Raw genomic sequence first — 13,390 nt, 5'->3', positions numbered from 1 at the left:
AACAGGAAGCCTCGACACCATTCGATATCAACATGGCAGCCATATTGTAGTTTTAAAAATAAGCGCAAAAACTACTTTTCTATCGGCAAAAAAAGTTATTTCAGAAAGGGTTAAAGCCCCTCTAAAAAGTTAATAAGTAATAGTTCTATAGGAGAAGAATCGTTTGAAAACAGCACAGACTTCACGATGTCCCGATCGCCTTCGCAAGTCTCCAACAAACAGATCGTAAAATCGAGTAAGTTTTTACATCATTTCTTTAAAATTGTAGAAATGTGATGAAGAATACTTCTTATCAGTGAAGCCTCGGATTACATGAAATCAACAGTATTAATATAGAGGGCATCTGATGGTGTTTGTTTATTTTAGTATACACCTATTTCACAAAAGGTTGTCAGTGCAAAAGGCGAATGGTAAATGGCTTATGGGTACTAATTATTCGTAAAATTAAGGGGTTCAATTAAGCCCTGCAATGTCAGAGCCGAGCATTGGTAACCTTTAAAGGTTAGTTGTTTTGATCTATCCATATTCTTCGAGACGCATGATTACTTATAGCGATAGAACTGCCATTTGCCAATCTCCATTTGCCATTTGCACTGACAACCTTTATTGAAATAGTAATAGATGGAATTATCTATATGTGCCATCCCTGTGTGAGTAATTCAAAGGATCAGGTGCAGACGAGTTTTAGCTAACTTATAGTTTTTGCCAAAGATGACTTGAGACAAAAAGGTCTGTGCAATTTGTATTTTAGGAGAACAGTCAGCATCTCGGCAGTCTGGGAAAGTAACCTTCCCCTCAGTCAGATCAGGCTCTAGCAAACCTGTATCTGCACTATCAAGTAAGTGAACTTCAGTCAGGTGATAGCAGTGATCCAAATAATTTGATATGCTATGCTAGTAAACATGTCCTGCAGATCCATAAATATACCTGGCATCTTGCAAGGAGATGAAGGTCTACCTGCTAAGTTTCGTAGAGAGCATGGTGATTTGGGATAATGTTTGGAGTTGATTGTGTCATCCTAGGATAAAAAAATGATCCCTCACCCATTTATTAGCATCTGGCAGAGAGATCTCTACCTCCTGAATAGAGTGGTTTTCAAAATCCGGTGCAAGAAAATGTAGTTGTAAAAATGTAATAGTCAAGCCGGAACAAAAGAGAACAAAGTCATTACAGTGTATTAGTACTAAATAAACTTTTCATTGGTTTTTGAAAACCACTCTAACCTAAGTATATGTACTAAAGGGATCTGATATTCTAGAATTTATGCAGTATTCCAATTTCTTCCTCCTTCTTTGCATCTCTTGCATTTGAATTCTATTTTCATCTTGTGAGAAGTATAAATTATACTTATAAAAAGAAGGGCATTGGATGGGGTTAAAAAATCAAGTATTCTTGGAAGCATCACTAGGGGGACAAGAATGCTACACAGTTCTGAAAAAGAATACTGGATTTTACTATAGCGTTCCTTTCTCCCAGAGGAACTACAGTGAAATGTATAGAAAATTACCTCAATTTTATGATAGTGGACTCAACAATATTCTAGATTTTACTATACAAATCTGTTCTCCCGAGCGTAATTTGGACATCCAAATAAACAATATTACTGATTCTCTCTATCAACAAAGAGCAAAAAGCTCAAGACACCACAAACGTACAGTAGAGTTAATCAATTTTTTGATTTGACAGATCTTGTTAAATACAGTCTTACGTACAGATAGAAACTGTGCAGTCTTACACAGAGTACAGTTACAATATTATTATTTTGTAAAAGTTGATAATTAACCCGACCTCGCTACAACCATATTTTCAAAGGGTTTTTCTTTATATTGTAAAATCGAGGACGTCTTTGTAACGATACCTTGATTTTACGATGCATTTTCTTTCTCCCAAGGTAAATCGTAAAATCCAGGCTACACTGATCAAAGTTTAAAAACATTATGTACAAGTGGTTAAATATTTTTTTTTCATTTCTGCAGTAGTGGCATCAGACCATGATCCAAAGCACAATCCTTTCACCATTCCATCAGACAATGATATTTTTACTTTACGGGACAAGGAAAGACAATGGAAACAGCAGGTAAATATTTATCCTTTTCCATGCAGGAGGTTACACTTGGTGAATTATTACCTGTGTATTTCCTTCGATAGGAACGTGTCAAGCAAAGAAATCTAAAAGTTCATGAAAAATCAACATATACATCTAGAGTGAATGCCAAGACAGCAGCTATGAGACGCATTGGTGAAGCCAGTGATGATGAAGATATTGATGAGGAAAAGAAAGATAAAGATGGGGCAATTGCAGTGAAAGATGATCCAGGGTTTACTCTGGCAATAACCAGAGGTGTGGATATTATTAACCTGACTTTTGTAATATGTTTCTTCAATAAAAAATGGCTTTTTATTCTTACATATTTTTTTATATGTAGATCGTCATGTTGAAAAAGAGAACTTAGCTGATTTTATTGCAAAGAAAAGAGAAATGTTTCTTGTTCAGGTGAGTTTGTGATGTTTTATTTGAAGAGAAATATTCATATAATAAGAATCAAATATATAGAACACAAAACGTTTTTGTAAATTAATATATCCTTCTTTTACTAGTATTCCCTTGGTGTGAAAAGAGATGAAATGAGAAAGTTGGAAGAGATAGCACAGGCTGAGGAGAAGAAACTTGAACTTGCAGAGCAATATTTAGAAGAAGATGCGGCCATGTTTGATGAATTCTTAAAGGAGAATGACAAGAATTCAGTTGAAGCAATTAAAGTGTAAGTTATATTAGATGTAAACCACTTTTTTGGAGACTTCAGTCTGTGGGCTGTGTCATACTATACCCCCTGATATTTTTCCCTTCTGAAGCTTTTATTACAAGTAGTTCTGTATTATCCAATCTTTAACAATTTTTTTTAGTTTTAAGTATTTAGTTTAGTTTATTATTTTATGCAGTACATTAGTAGTATACAAGAACAGGACCCGTCACCTTGGGATGATAATTAATGTACCTTGCGGTGGAGCTTTTTTTCCAAAAAAAAAATATATTTTTAGATTCACTTTTTGCAGGAGCCTGTAAGTCATATTTATTGTTACAAGCAATACACAAAGAACACAATAATTATTTGGGATCTTTGTAATCACTGTAAGTATTTATACAACATTCTTCAACAGCTTAGTTCATAATTTTCAAAAAATAAATATCTCTTGAAATCAAATTCAACATACAGTTTACCTTCGATTTCAAATTCATCAACATACAGTTCAGCTTCAATGTCTAGATGTGGAACATGTTTCATGTGTTTGCTCTTCTTTCTTAACTCAGGAGAACAAATTATGATTGACACATTTCAAAAGTCCCAGAACCGAGTTCTTGAGCAATCCCTAGACAACATGACACCTTTTTCATAATTCTCATGCAGTTGAAGAAATTTTAGTTCCATAGCAAAGCAATCTTTTCCTTTGTCAAAGGGAAAACACCGATTGGTTTCTCGTCATCATATGTCTTTGCTAAACTTTCTCAACGGAAGCAACTCAATCAAGATCACCATTTGTATTATTTGACACATCTCAGATCGCCAAAAATAAAGTACTTGAATAAGCTTCCCGAACAATGTTCTATTGTATTCCAGGCTTAAATTTTTTTTTTCGGCAACACGATTTTGATTCCATTGATCTTCCCCATCATCAGACAAACATCGTTTGTTTTTTTACACTAATGACCGCCTTCAGAAGAGCCTCATGTCCTTATCTCCAGTTAGCAAGTTTTCATTATACTTCTCAGGGTTTTAGAAATGTTTTTTCCCGTGTTTTCGATTATAATGGCGCCTGAAAGAATTCTCATTCAAAACCTTGTGCAGAAAACCTTGCCCGACAGACGTAAGGCTTATAATAGTGAAGATATTGCTCATTTTAAGGGTATTTAGCATTTTGTTAGCCTGTTACCTTTGTCTATGTGCCTCTCGGGACATACTGTAAGGTCTCCACAGAATAGTTCTCCACTTCTCCCTGTTGCTCACTGCATTTAATTTTCGCACATCCTTATTTCCGTGACACTTAATTTTCGTGTCACTTTATTTTCCTGAATCTTTTAAAATCATGAAATTCGCGAAATTAAAGTGACACGAAAATTAAGTGTAATAAGTAACTCTTGAGTGGTAACATGATCCCTCCAATTGACATAGCATTTTGACCTGCTTCTTTTATTATAGAGCTGAAGCTGAAACTAAGCTCAAGTTGGAAAAAGTAGCAGAAATCAAGAAAATTAATGGTCAGATGATGGCAATCAAAAGGTGAGTCGTTGCTTCAAACCCAACCTTTTTGTCCTAGGTACTTTATGGATGGTTGTTGACACAAGATTTTGTCAGCAACCTCAAAGCCAAGTTCTTATGGAATGGTATTAGTTTTGACGCTGGGAGATGGTAAAGAAAAATGCTGAGATTTAGTGACATTTTGAGAGAAAAAATGTTTGATGTTTGAATATTTAAGAATAATTACTCTATTGTCTTTTGCTTATTGCACTGTATGCAAATGCACAATGTGTGTTTGTACTGATGTATGTACTATTTCTAACACCAATATTCTGAATTTGATTTGTTGTAGTGAAATCTCTAAGAATGAGGATCTTCTCAAAGAATATCTACTGTACAAACAATTTCTCGATTCTCTGACACCTCAGGAATGGAGGGAAAGTAAACGGAAGGCCAGAGAAGAGAAAAGGGTGAGATAATCAAGCTTGAGAGTTAGAGGACATATTCTAAAATCATCTAACTAACTGTATTGCATTTTCAGCAAGCAAAACAAAAAGAAAAAGCTTCTGCACCCAAAAAAAGAGGTACATTTAAGAATAATTTTGATGTTATAGGGTTAAATGCATGTGAAGATTATGTTTAAGGTGCATTCTATGTCAACCTATACATTAATAAATAAACATTTTTTTCAGCGTCTGTTGTAATGCCTGATAGAACTTCAAGTAGAACCAGTAGAAAGGATAGCAGCCGAGCAAGTATAGTACAGGTATTTGATCCACGATGGCGCCCAATTCATTGTGGACTCTAGATCTGACAACCAGACACTTTTGGTTTTGGTATTTAATAATAAGGCAAAGATTAGTTATTAATGTTGACTTTCCTAAAACATGCACTGTTGTTAGATCTAGGTCCCTGGTGGCATGTATGTATAACATTTAGAAGGAAACCCTGAAACTATTCTATCCTTGGCAAGAGATAATAACTAATCGTTATTCAATATCGATTTTAGAAGTCGGGGAGCCCACCTCAAGGATCTAAAAGGTAAAAAGCTTTAAATGCATTCAATGACTTTAAGGAGCAGGAAAAGATGGAATAATTGAAGATTGATTCCGATTGATTTATTTTCTCACAGATACAATTATAGCTGTTGTTAAACCATTGTATCGCATCACAGATTAGAATCTCTTACATACCTTAAGTTATCAATAGATAAATACATAAATTTATACATACATAAATTTTGTCAATACAAAAATATCGAAAACTATAGAAGTTATATGTAGGCTTCGTCACTTTATAAGTCAGCAAGTCCTGGAAACAGTATAACTGCCTGGTTTATCCTTACCTTCACTATGCTATTATTTGGGCAAATAACTACTAAACTCGGATCGACAAAATATTTAAACTGCAAAGAAACTTGCTTGAATAATGACCTTTTCAGATTACCTCATTCCATCAAAACCACTTTCCAAATAATTAAATCTTTTAAACGAAATAAATGACTTTCTTTTTGGCTGCTTCACGTACAAGCTTACAACTAAAAATCTACCAAAGTACTTTGATAACTTCTATGTATATGTACATACTATTCATCATAATAATACAAGGGGACGCGAAAAATTACGCCAACCTCTCAGTAGATCAAATTATGGCAAATTATCCACTAGGAATAAAGTATCCACAATTTGGAATACTATTCCTGATTCATTAAAATGTTGTAATTCCTTTAGACTATTTAAAAAGCAATACAAAAATTACATTTTAGAGTGTAACAATTTTTAGATTTTTCTCCAAATAATCAATCTGTTGTATATATTATATGTTTTTTTTCTTTTTTTTTTTCCTTTCTGCTTGATTGGCATTGCTGTGATACAAGATAACTTAAACTTATTTGTGATGAAATTATACGCTTGTAGATGTAGCTAATTTGATACCTTTAATGAAACTATATAAATATGATCCTTTTAGAAAGGTGGACTACTTGTAAAAGCCTGATAGGGTTTGTTTAGTCCTCCTACCAATTGTAATAAGAATATATGTACATGACAACAATCATGCCTTTACTGCCCTTACAATTAGTGCATCCCTTGTATAATTTGCAGACAAAAAAGTGATGCTGATGGCGAGAGTCTTGCATCTTCAACATATGACACAGATGAAGAGTTCAGCGATGAGGTTTGTTCGTCCTGTAACTTACTACAAAAATGTTATTCAGACTACGAAACCTACCTTATATGGTATAACTAGAAAAAACAAGCTGTAGAAAAACTAGATGGTTTGCATAGTCATGTGTAGAAAAGGTTTAAATCAACACAAGATTGAAAAGTATGTTGAACGTGTCTGTGTGTAGTTGCGCTGATGTTTCAGGCGTTAAGCCCTTTGTCGGAGCTTAATTTTACATGATTTTTATTGCATGCTGCTTCATGTGACTACAAAAAATTTATCGCAAAGATAAGGCTATGTGTAGGGGATATTGCCCAGAACAATATTGACAGACAGCTAAGATTATTCTCAAAACAAGTAGCAGATGTTGTGGACACATTCATGGATCACTGTTAAATTAGATAATGCATCATTCTGCAGGAACCAGAGCTATTCTTTGGTGACCCGCAACAGCTTCTTGACATCTTTGCCGAACTTGAGGAGCAGAATCTTTCCCTTATCCAAAATAGTCAGGAAACAGAAGAGGCACTAGAAGAGATGAAACAGACCATCAAACAGACTCAGGACCGCATGTGAGTAACGAGGGATTCTTAGTCTTCTGATGGATGTCTGCATTGTGCATCATGTTGTACCTAAACCCACTTTTGTTTTCAGGAATCACGAGACAGAAATCCTCAAAGGCCAGATTGATTTTTTGAATGATGCGATAAAACGAGAGCAAGAAAGAGCTGCTGAGCTAGAAATGAAATCCAAGTAGGTATTTATTGCTAATAAAAATCCCTACAATAGAGATGGAAAACGTTATGCCTTCAACTTGGATAAAATTGACAATTAAAGCAATTCTCAAGCAAACATTGACAAAACAAACTAAAGAACTACTGTTCTGGGAAATAAAAAAGTGAAACAAGTTTGCAAGTAGCTCAAATACACCATAAAAAAAAACACCAGGCCGCATCATATAACATGTGCAAATAATGGAGTAACACTAAATCAATGCCGGCATTAGCTCGAGTAATTTTCATAATGGTGGAGACTCGGTGTTTCTGTACGACGGATGGCTACCGGAAGTCAAGGATATTTTTAACGCTATCGAAACGTGCTCGAGCACCGATACGTATACCTTTAAGGTTGAATCAAAGCTTTGCCATCACACTATTTCTTTTCTTCTGTACCTTTTACTGATTGTTTATGTGCCTTCAGGATGTTTTCATATGGGGAATTCAAAGCAGAGGATCAAGTAAGTCTCATACTTTCTTCAGGTTTTTGGGTCATTGCATAGTAGAATAATGATGTAATAGAAACATCATTTTTTCATTGTTTAAATGTGCTCGGGCTATTTCTTTGTATCTTTTCTCAGGAAAAAATGCTTGCTGCATTGAACAAGAAAGTTGAAGAAGTGTATCGCAACTGTATTGGTGACAACGAAGCGAACATTAGGTAGGCAGAGCTGGGAAACTGGAAGTAGCAGAATAACGCATTGCTGATTTTCGTAATCTCCTACATCCAGCATTTGTCTGACATTTTAATGAATTTCTGGAGATGATGCCGTATTAGGCTCGTTGCTCTGTTTAGTACTCCATACTTGATAACTACTAACTGCTACTACTCTTACCTCTGCATCCCTCCTTGTTTTATAGCACACTCCAGATGCTGACAAACATCGAGAATCGTCTGGAGGAGCTCTTTGAACAGATCGAGATTATGCCACCAGAGAGAGTGGAGATGGCTGAAAAGGTGAACCTTTTTGCTTCCAGGCTTATCAACAGAGGTTCATGATACTGTTTCATAGACAATGTTGTCCCTATAAAGGGTTTCTCGTCATTTGTGCACTCTTGAGACTATCGACAGGCTAATGTCTAAGGCCATTTTTAAAGAAACACCTCAGGCTAATATATTTTTTCTCGCGGATTGCCCAATTAATGATCGGAATATAAAACAAACAAACAAAAAAAAACTGAAAAACTTAAAGCTCAGTTTCCAGTACATGAGATAGTTACACTTTATGAAAGATAAATAGGCTACTGTAAGTTTTTGTTTTCTTTTTCATTATAAATAAGTATTTTGCAAAGACAAAAAAATGTGCCTTTTGGTGTGATGAGGGTGGTCTCAAAGGTAGAAATTTGTTTTAATTAGAGAAACACAAAAGGAGAGATAGTTGCCATTGTTTTCCAACTGTGGGGATTTTTTTTACAGGCAAAAGAGAAGGAACGTCGGCTGCGCCAACGAGAAGAGAAGATGGAACAGCAGCGTTTACATCAAGAGGACCGTGTCAGGCGCGCACTGGAGCGAGCTCAAGCCGAACCCAAGAGAAAGGTACAAGCCACCATGGAACATGCTATTTCCATCTATATAATATTAGAATCTGTGATCTAGAATCATTTCGCCCTTAGAACAAACAGGGTCGCGTTGTCGTAGCCGTCGTTGTCGTCCTTGCTTAAGGTCCCTAATATTCGATATTTTGCTGTTTATACGTCAAGGTCCAAAACTGTTCAAATCTTATGATATTATTGTTCTTTAAGATATGCAAACAATATTTCGTCAGAATATTTTATTATAGAATAGAATATTTTTTTTTATTTATGTTCATTCTTTATACTTCTTTTTAATACTGTAGTTCTGTAAAAATAACAATTAACAACAAACGAAATTTGCTTTTGTGTTGGATATTTATTTAACTAATATATCGTAGTCACGTCCAGTTGCTGAGTTATATTTTTAGCCATTGTAGAACATATCTACTGAAGTTCTTAGTGTTTTCTTTTGTTTTGTTAATGTCAATGTAATCGATTTCATACAGACGGGCAAGCCCTTGATGTTCAGGTCAGAGCCCCCACAGACGAGAAAGAAGCAACAAGATGCCGACAAGAAACAAGACAAAGAAGAAGAAGAACTCAAATACTTCTTTACTTAAACAATGCTCGACCAAGAAGACTAGGCACTTTCCGTATTAAAAGCTGGAATTTTCTGTCTTTTGAACAAATATTCACACAAAGTTTGTAAATAAGGAAATTGCTAGATAACACAGAATAGTGAAACAAGTTTAAGCTCTGTATATACTGAATTAGATTTTAATAAAACAAGAACCTTCTATTGCATCTTTTTTTTTTTTTTTTTTTTTTTTCCTGAGAAAGCGGTTTTGGAAGATAAGAGGGCTGTGTTGTAAGAAGGGAAGGTGCTGTCAGAGGAAAAGAAGGTGCTTTCAGAGAATAAGAAGGTTGTGTCGGAGGATAAGAAGGGTGCTGTCGGAGGATACTTAGAAAGGGTGCTGTCGGAGGATAAGAAGGTTGTGTCAAAGGATAAGAAGGGTGCTGTCGGGGAATACTTAGAAAGGGTGCTGTCGGGGGATAAGAAGGTTGTGTCGGAGGATAAGAAGGGTGCTGTCGGAGGATAAGAAGGGTGCTGTCGGAGGATAAGAAGGGTGCTGTCAGAGGATAAGAAGGGTGCTGTCGGAGGATAAGAAGGTTGTGTCGGGGGATAAGAAGGTCCTGTCGGAGGTTAAGAAAGTTGTGTCGGAGGATAAGAAGGGTGCTGACGGAGGATAAGAAGGTTGTGTCGGGGATAAAAAGGTCCTGTCGGAGGATAAGAAGGTTGTGTCGGAGGATAAGAAGATGGTGTCAGAGGATAAGAAGGTTGTGTCGGAAGATAAGAAGATGGTGTCAGAGGATAAGAAGGGTGCTGTCGGAGTATAAGAAGGTTGTGTCAGGGGATAAGAAGGTGCTGACGGAGGATAAGAAGGTTGTGTCGGGGATAAAAAGGTCCTGTCGGAGGATAAGAAGGTTGTGTCGGAGGATAAGAAGATGTTGTCGGAGGATAAGAAGGTTGTGTCGGGGGATAAGAAGGTCCTGTCGGAGGATAATAAGGTTGTGTCGGAAGATAAGAAGATGGTGTCAGAGGATAAGAAGGGTGCTGTCGGAGTATAAGAAGGTTGTGTCGGAGGATAAGAAGGTGCTGTCAGAGGATACGAAGGTGCTGTTGGAGGATGAGAAGGTTGTGTCGGAGGATGAAAAGATGGCGTCGGAGGATAAAAAGGTTGTGTCGGAGGATAAGAAGGTGCTGTCGGAGGATAAGGAGGTTGTGTCGGGGATAAGAAGGTCCTGTCGGAGGATAAGAAGGTTGTGTCGGAGGATTTGAAGGTTTTTACGGAGGATGAGAAGGTTGTGTCAGAGGATGAGAAGATACTGTCGGAGGATGAGAAGGTTGTGTCAGAGGATGAGGTGCTGTCGGAGGATGAGAAGGTTGTGTCGGAGGATAAGAAGGTGCTGTCGGTGGATGAGAAGGTTGTGTCGGAGGATAAGAAGGTGCTGTCGGTGGATGAGAAGGTTGTGTCGGAGGATAAGAAGGTGCTGTTGGAGAATAAGAAGGTGCTGTCGGAGGATAAGAAGGTGCTGTCGGAGGATAAGAAGGGTGCTGTCGGAGGATAAGAAGGGTGCTGTCGGAGGATAAGAAGGGTGCTGTCAGAGGATAAGAAGGGTGCTGTCGGAGGATAAGAAGGTTGTGTCGGGGGATAAGAAGGTCTTGTCGGAGGTTAAGAAGGTCTTGTCGGAGGATAAGAAGGTTGTGTCGGAGGATAAGAAGATGTTGTCGGAGGATAAGAAGGTTGTGTCGGAGGATAAGAAGATGTTGTCGTAGGATAAGAAGGTTGTGTCGGAGGATAAGAAGATGTTGTCGGAGGATAAGAAGGTTGTGTCGGGGGATAAGAAGGTCCTGTCGGAGGATAAGAAGGTTGTGTCGGGGGATAAGAAGGTCCTGTCGGAGGATAAGAAGGTTGTGTCGGAAGATAAGAAGATGTTGTCGGAGGATAAGAAGGTTGTGTCGGGGGATAAAAAGGTCCTGTCGGAGGATAAGAAGGTTGTGTCGGAGGATAAGAAGATGTTGTCGGAGGATAAGAAGGTTGTGTCGGGGGATAAGAAGGTCCTGTCGGAGGATAATAAGGTTGTGTCGGAAGATAAGAAGATGTTGTCGGAGGATAAGAAGGTTGTGTCGGAGGATAAGGTTGTGGCGGAGGATAAGAAGGTTGTGTCGGGGGATAAGAAGGTGCTGTCGGAGGATAAGAAGGTGCTGTCAGAGGATAAGAAGATGGTGTCGGAGAATGAGAAGGTTGTGTAACAGCTATACTTTTGGGTTCTCTAACCACATGTAACAAGCGGCTATGACTCTCTCTGACCACTTGTGAGAAAACGACTATGACCCGCTTGGCTGGGGGAGGTACCGGTTTTAACTTGTTCGCTGTTACAAAGTCTTTACAACATCTGGTGTCTACAAGTATTGTCTTACAGATGTCTCTTCAAGTTGTTAAGTGAGTTTTTAGTGTGTGTTGGGGCTTCGGTACGCACCCATATTTATATGCTACTAAGACGGCATGTTCTTTAGGATAACTGACACTGACATCCCAAAGGGCTTTTAGCACTGTTTGGATAAGGGTTTAACCAATGGGTGTCCGAGGGACGACCTTCCTATGTAGGTGTGCCAGTCGGTTACCCTTGGGCTACCGTGACTTACGTAATGTTTACATGTTGCTACTGACTACGGTTGTAACACACTAACTTGTCACACTGCTAGTGCGCATGGCTAGATACACACATGAATATAATGATTGACAAGATTCCAATCATTTTTGCACTCAAACTCTTTAAATGTACTAAAACCTAATTTCGTCGACGGCCAGGTCTGAATCCTACATAGAGCAACCCCTGTGTGAACTCAGACCTAACTTTGCTTATGTAGTTAACGGATACAGGACTAAAACAAATGCTCAAAACTCTGTTCTCCAGTACCACTTGAAAAGGGACGCGGTACGCCCATAAGTTTCCCGAGCAAAAGGTCAATCTGCTAAAAATATGAACTGCTTGGCTAAGCAATTTCTATGCGAGCGTTTTAGATTTTCCTGTCAAACGCGATAGGTTAGCTAAACAAAATACTTTTAGTCGTTCCGTGGACTTCAATAAGCTGACAGCCGATCCGTATATAATTTCTAGATGCTGAATATCACTCCACTACATGTGTGACTTATTCCTGCGTGACAGTTGTGTCGGAGGATAAGAAGGTGCTTTCGGAGGATAAGAAGGTGCTGTCGGAGGATAAGAAGGTGTCGGAGGATGTAGAAGGTTGTGTCGGAGGATAAGAAGATGGTGTCGGAGGATAAGAAGGTGCTGTCGGATTATAAGACGGTGCGGTCGGAGGATAGAAAGCTGCTATCGGAGGATAAGAAGATGGTGGCGGAGGATAAGAAGATGGTGTCGGAGGATAAGAAAGTTGTGTCGGAGGATAAAAAGATGGTGTCGGAGGATAAAAAGGTTGTGTCGGAGGTGCTGTCGGAGGACAGCATCACACCTAGAAGTGTGATGCCAACTACGGTTTCACGGGGCACCCCTTGAGGAATTGTAAAATGGAGCGAATGAGAGATAACATTAGTTTCTCCCCCTTTAGGTGAGACAAATTTTTCCATGCCCCCCCCCCCTTTACTTCCACAATATTTTCGGTGCCCCCGCCCCCCCCCCCCCCCCCCAGAAAACCGAAGAAAGAAGTAGCAAAGGAAGGAACGGCAACGACAATGTCAAAGGATCGTGAGCAAGAGATAAGCTGCAAGCAGGTCAGAAAGTGGAGGGAAAGGAATTCGCTGAAAACATAAATTAAGAAAAAGTGAGGGCACTCAATTTCTCAAAGGTGCGACTAAATCAAGGTTGTCAACCTGATAAAGGTTAATGCTATATATGAATGCTATATAAGAAGCAAAAAGGCTTCTCGTTCTACTCCTTGCGAGCAAAGCGCAGCACGAGAAAGAAAAGAAAGAAAGAGGAAGACAGCAAATCAGATATGAGCGAGATGTTGATGACGAAGAATTAACGCTTATAACATTAGAATGTTTTGTTAATAATTTTAAATATGCATTGCATAGATAAAACATGGCTTTATGCGTATCCTGGACTCCTAGATTGAGCATGCGAAAGAACTGCCCCCAAACCGAGACTCTTTGAACCAAGATTATATAGAAG

The 13,390-nt window shown here is 38.2% G+C and overlaps 2 protein-coding genes across 2 annotated transcripts; one reads left to right on the top strand and one right to left on the bottom strand.

Moving 5' to 3' along the window:
- The first annotated feature begins 14 nt into the window (after positions 1-14).
- On the top strand, positions 15-9,493 carry LOC5515846 (cilia- and flagella-associated protein 100). The gene is made up of 19 exons (XM_032385663.2): positions 15-235; positions 752-838; positions 1,977-2,077; positions 2,149-2,341; positions 2,427-2,494; positions 2,599-2,762; positions 4,197-4,277; positions 4,588-4,705; positions 4,777-4,819; positions 4,928-5,001; positions 5,245-5,276; positions 6,338-6,410; positions 6,819-6,970; positions 7,053-7,151; positions 7,599-7,635; positions 7,756-7,835; positions 8,036-8,132; positions 8,592-8,711; positions 9,196-9,493. The coding sequence occupies exons 1-19, from the start codon at positions 187-189 to the stop codon at positions 9,307-9,309; spliced, it is 1,782 nt and encodes a 593-aa protein (XP_032241554.2). The 5' UTR covers positions 15-186; the 3' UTR covers positions 9,310-9,493.
- Positions 9,494-10,852: 1,359 nt separating this feature from the next.
- Positions 10,853-12,719, bottom strand: LOC125558942 (DNA-directed RNA polymerase II subunit rpb1-like; the record flags this gene model as incomplete). Its single annotated transcript, XM_048720485.1, has 2 exons — positions 10,853-11,456; positions 12,406-12,719. Coding segments are annotated over 2 exons (918 nt in total), but the record flags the coding sequence as incomplete, so codon positions are not given.
- Between the last annotated feature and the right edge of the window lie 671 nt (positions 12,720-13,390).

This window comes from Nematostella vectensis, chromosome 1, assembly GCF_932526225.1.
Source record: "Nematostella vectensis chromosome 1, jaNemVect1.1, whole genome shotgun sequence".
In the NCBI taxonomy this organism is placed as follows: Eukaryota; Metazoa; Cnidaria; class Anthozoa; order Actiniaria; family Edwardsiidae; genus Nematostella; species Nematostella vectensis.
The sequence above is the reverse complement of the archived record's forward strand: the minus strand, read 5'-3'. Positions and strand labels throughout refer to the sequence as shown.

Bases quoted from the DNA above. Each gene is read 5' to 3' on its own strand.
- LOC5515846 (XM_032385663.2), top strand. From the start codon at position 187: ATGTCCCGATCGCCTTCGCAAGTCTCCAACAAACAGATCGTAAAATCG. The intron at 2,078-2,148 runs GTAAATATTTAT...TTCCTTCGATAG, and splicing joins AAAGACAATGGAAACAGCAG to GAACGTGTCAAGCAAAGAAA. The intron at 8,712-9,195 runs GTACAAGCCACC...GATTTCATACAG, and splicing joins AAGCCGAACCCAAGAGAAAG to ACGGGCAAGCCCTTGATGTT.